The sequence below is a fragment of the Penaeus vannamei genome, chromosome 40 (genome assembly GCF_042767895.1).
Source record: "Penaeus vannamei isolate JL-2024 chromosome 40, ASM4276789v1, whole genome shotgun sequence".
NCBI lineage: Eukaryota > Metazoa > Arthropoda > Malacostraca > Decapoda > Penaeidae > Penaeus > Penaeus vannamei.
The window spans coordinates 24,768,123-24,770,622 of NC_091588.1; the positions used below are offsets into that span (position 1 = coordinate 24,768,123).

Here is a 2,500-nt window from a genome sequence, read left to right on the forward strand (position 1 = left end):
TAATAATCAACCTGAAAACAAAAAGAAAAAAGTTATAATCAATTTTTTCCCCAGCGAGTCCCACAGCCATCGAGATGAAAAAATAAACTTGTCTGATATCAAAAGAAAACAATTTCTCTTAATACAAAATACACAAACATGCCTTGCTGCCCACATGGCCTAAAATCCAGGCATTAGGCTGATGTGATTGTTGACTCTCCCAGGTGTGCAGCTTGTAGGCCCAACCCACACAGACACTTGTGCTTGGTGTTAAACTCCTTGCCTCCCCTTTTCAATGTTATTGTCTTTTCCTATATAAGCATTTTTTGTTTTTTTGCCATTTTCCAAGACTAAATTTGTCATTTGATATGGTGAATTAAATGGTAGATTTTTTACTCAATTTTCCTTGCAGAAGTCATCCTGAACACAAAAAGAGTACTTCACTTGTGAGGAACAAAAATACCAAACACATGAACTCAGGAAATATACCAAAAATACTACCCTTGGAGGCTTTACCGACAGCCAGGATCTTTACAGCAGCTTTGTTATGCGAACACATGCTTTTAGCTTTGGTTTTTGGATTGCTCACAATTAACCCTTTATATCCAGTAATCATGGCAGTAAGCAAGATTCTCCTTTGCACTAGTCAGGGACTTTACTAAACAAGGGCAAGGTCAGAGATTAAAAGTAATAAATATAGAAGAGATGCATGTGAAAATGAAAAAAATCCTCATCTTGATATTGTATCTTTTGTAATTCTGATGAAAATGTAAACTGAGACCTTAACTATATATCTTTCCATTGAGGAATTATTCACTCTCATTCATAATTCTATTTTCACAAAGGGCAAGCCTTAATCCACCAGCTCTTGACTCTACCATGACAGGGCCAGAATTCTCTGTGACATAATCATTACAAAAGTTGTTTGCTAGAGCCAGTCATGACATGTATACACATCATACATCATTATGTCACGATGGCGGCAGGCATGCTCGTCAATAAAGGGTTAAAGGAATGGCTACAGTATGAACAAACTTACAAAAAGTCAAGCAGTAAAAGAATTGGAGAAGTAGTACAACAAATGGAAATCTGATCTGTTACTTTACTTTTTTCTAAAGAGTTATATCTTGTCACTCAAACTGTATGAAAAAATGGTGAGAGGCATTCATTATGATTTTCGTATGACTGGATAACTGAAATTATCTCAATGACAATGGATGGCATCTACGTGTGTTATGGCATGGGTGGGGCCTAGGGTCCACACGGCATCTCTACCTATGAAGACAGTAACGGCAGTTCTACGTTCCATGGAGTTTTATGGTTCAGACAGCACCAGTTCTTAGGCTACACCTTTTTAAATTCAGCCTAAATCCTCATTTAAGATTCTGTCATTGAATAACAATAATTTGCTTGATCAAGTTGGGGGGAAAATCCCCTCCACACATTTAATTTCTGACTTATGCAGGCAACCTTGAAATTAACCCTAGCATAGTAGCAAGTGTGATCTGATTTTTTAGAAGGGTCATTGGGGTTATTTCAGAGACCTCCTGATGAGCAAAGTACTCATAAGACAGGTAGAATCACTGTCTCAATGGAACTTCAAGTTGGTAGCTGCTAAGATAAGACCCACTTCCTTCAAGACTACTTATTGCAAATATGAATTGAGTGACTTTATTTTCCATGATTTCTTTATTTTTCTTTTGGACTTGTTTGTTTATCAGGGCCATTTCTGAATAATTTTGAAAGAAAATATGCAAAGAAAAGACTGATCACATAACATATCACACACATTGAGGCAAGTGAAAATGTGGCGAACCTATATGACATCACTGCAACTAGCTAATAAGGCTGTGCTGTGAGATGCCTAATATTGCTAGATAAATAATGTAATAAAAAACAAAAAAAAATCCATGCTTATACTAATGATAACAAAGTGTTCCATACCATAAACAGCCATCAGAATAGTCTAGGGCAAAAGTCAATTTTTCTTTTCTGGGTTCAACAGGCCACATGTAAGTAGTGATATTTATCTATTTAAATACCGTACCACCAAGGTAAAATATCTGAGGTGGATCCTTTTTATAATGTCGTTGAATGCTGTTGGAGATTTCGTCTTTCTTTCCTGTGGTGTCACTGCTCAATAACTGTTCATAATTAACCAAGATATGTATCTATAAATCCACATTTTCAAAATAAAACTGAAGAGGCATTAACGGTTAACCTCATGTCAAGTAACATGAAAATTGTTAATCATTAACCTATTACATCAAGAGTACATAATTTTTGCCATTAATTCATAGAATTCATTGCTAAATCTAAATCTTAAAAAAAATGAATCAAGTATAGTTCCCAAAATACCAGTGAAACAATTCTAGAAGCAGTAAATACAGCTACGAGCATCAGTTTCGGCTGACATATTAGACTTTGGTTGAGACGATCAGTTTTTGAGCATATATAATAATTACAGATGAAGAAAATAAAATCAAATACACAATAAATATAAAAACAATTCAAAACACCC

At 35.2% G+C, this 2,500-nt stretch overlaps 1 protein-coding gene across 1 annotated transcript in view; it reads right to left on the reverse strand.

Annotated features, from left to right (window-relative positions):
* Positions 1 to 2,500, reverse strand: part of LOC138860291 (cotranscriptional regulator ARB2A-like) — a 44,089-nt gene that overhangs the window by 19,138 nt on the left and 22,451 nt on the right. Inside the window, exon 5 of the mRNA XM_070117497.1 lies at positions 1 to 11. This exon is cut by the window's left edge and continues 128 nt beyond it. Coding sequence (XP_069973598.1) covers positions 1 to 11 — 11 coding nt within the window. The remainder of the gene's footprint in view (positions 12 to 2,500) is intronic.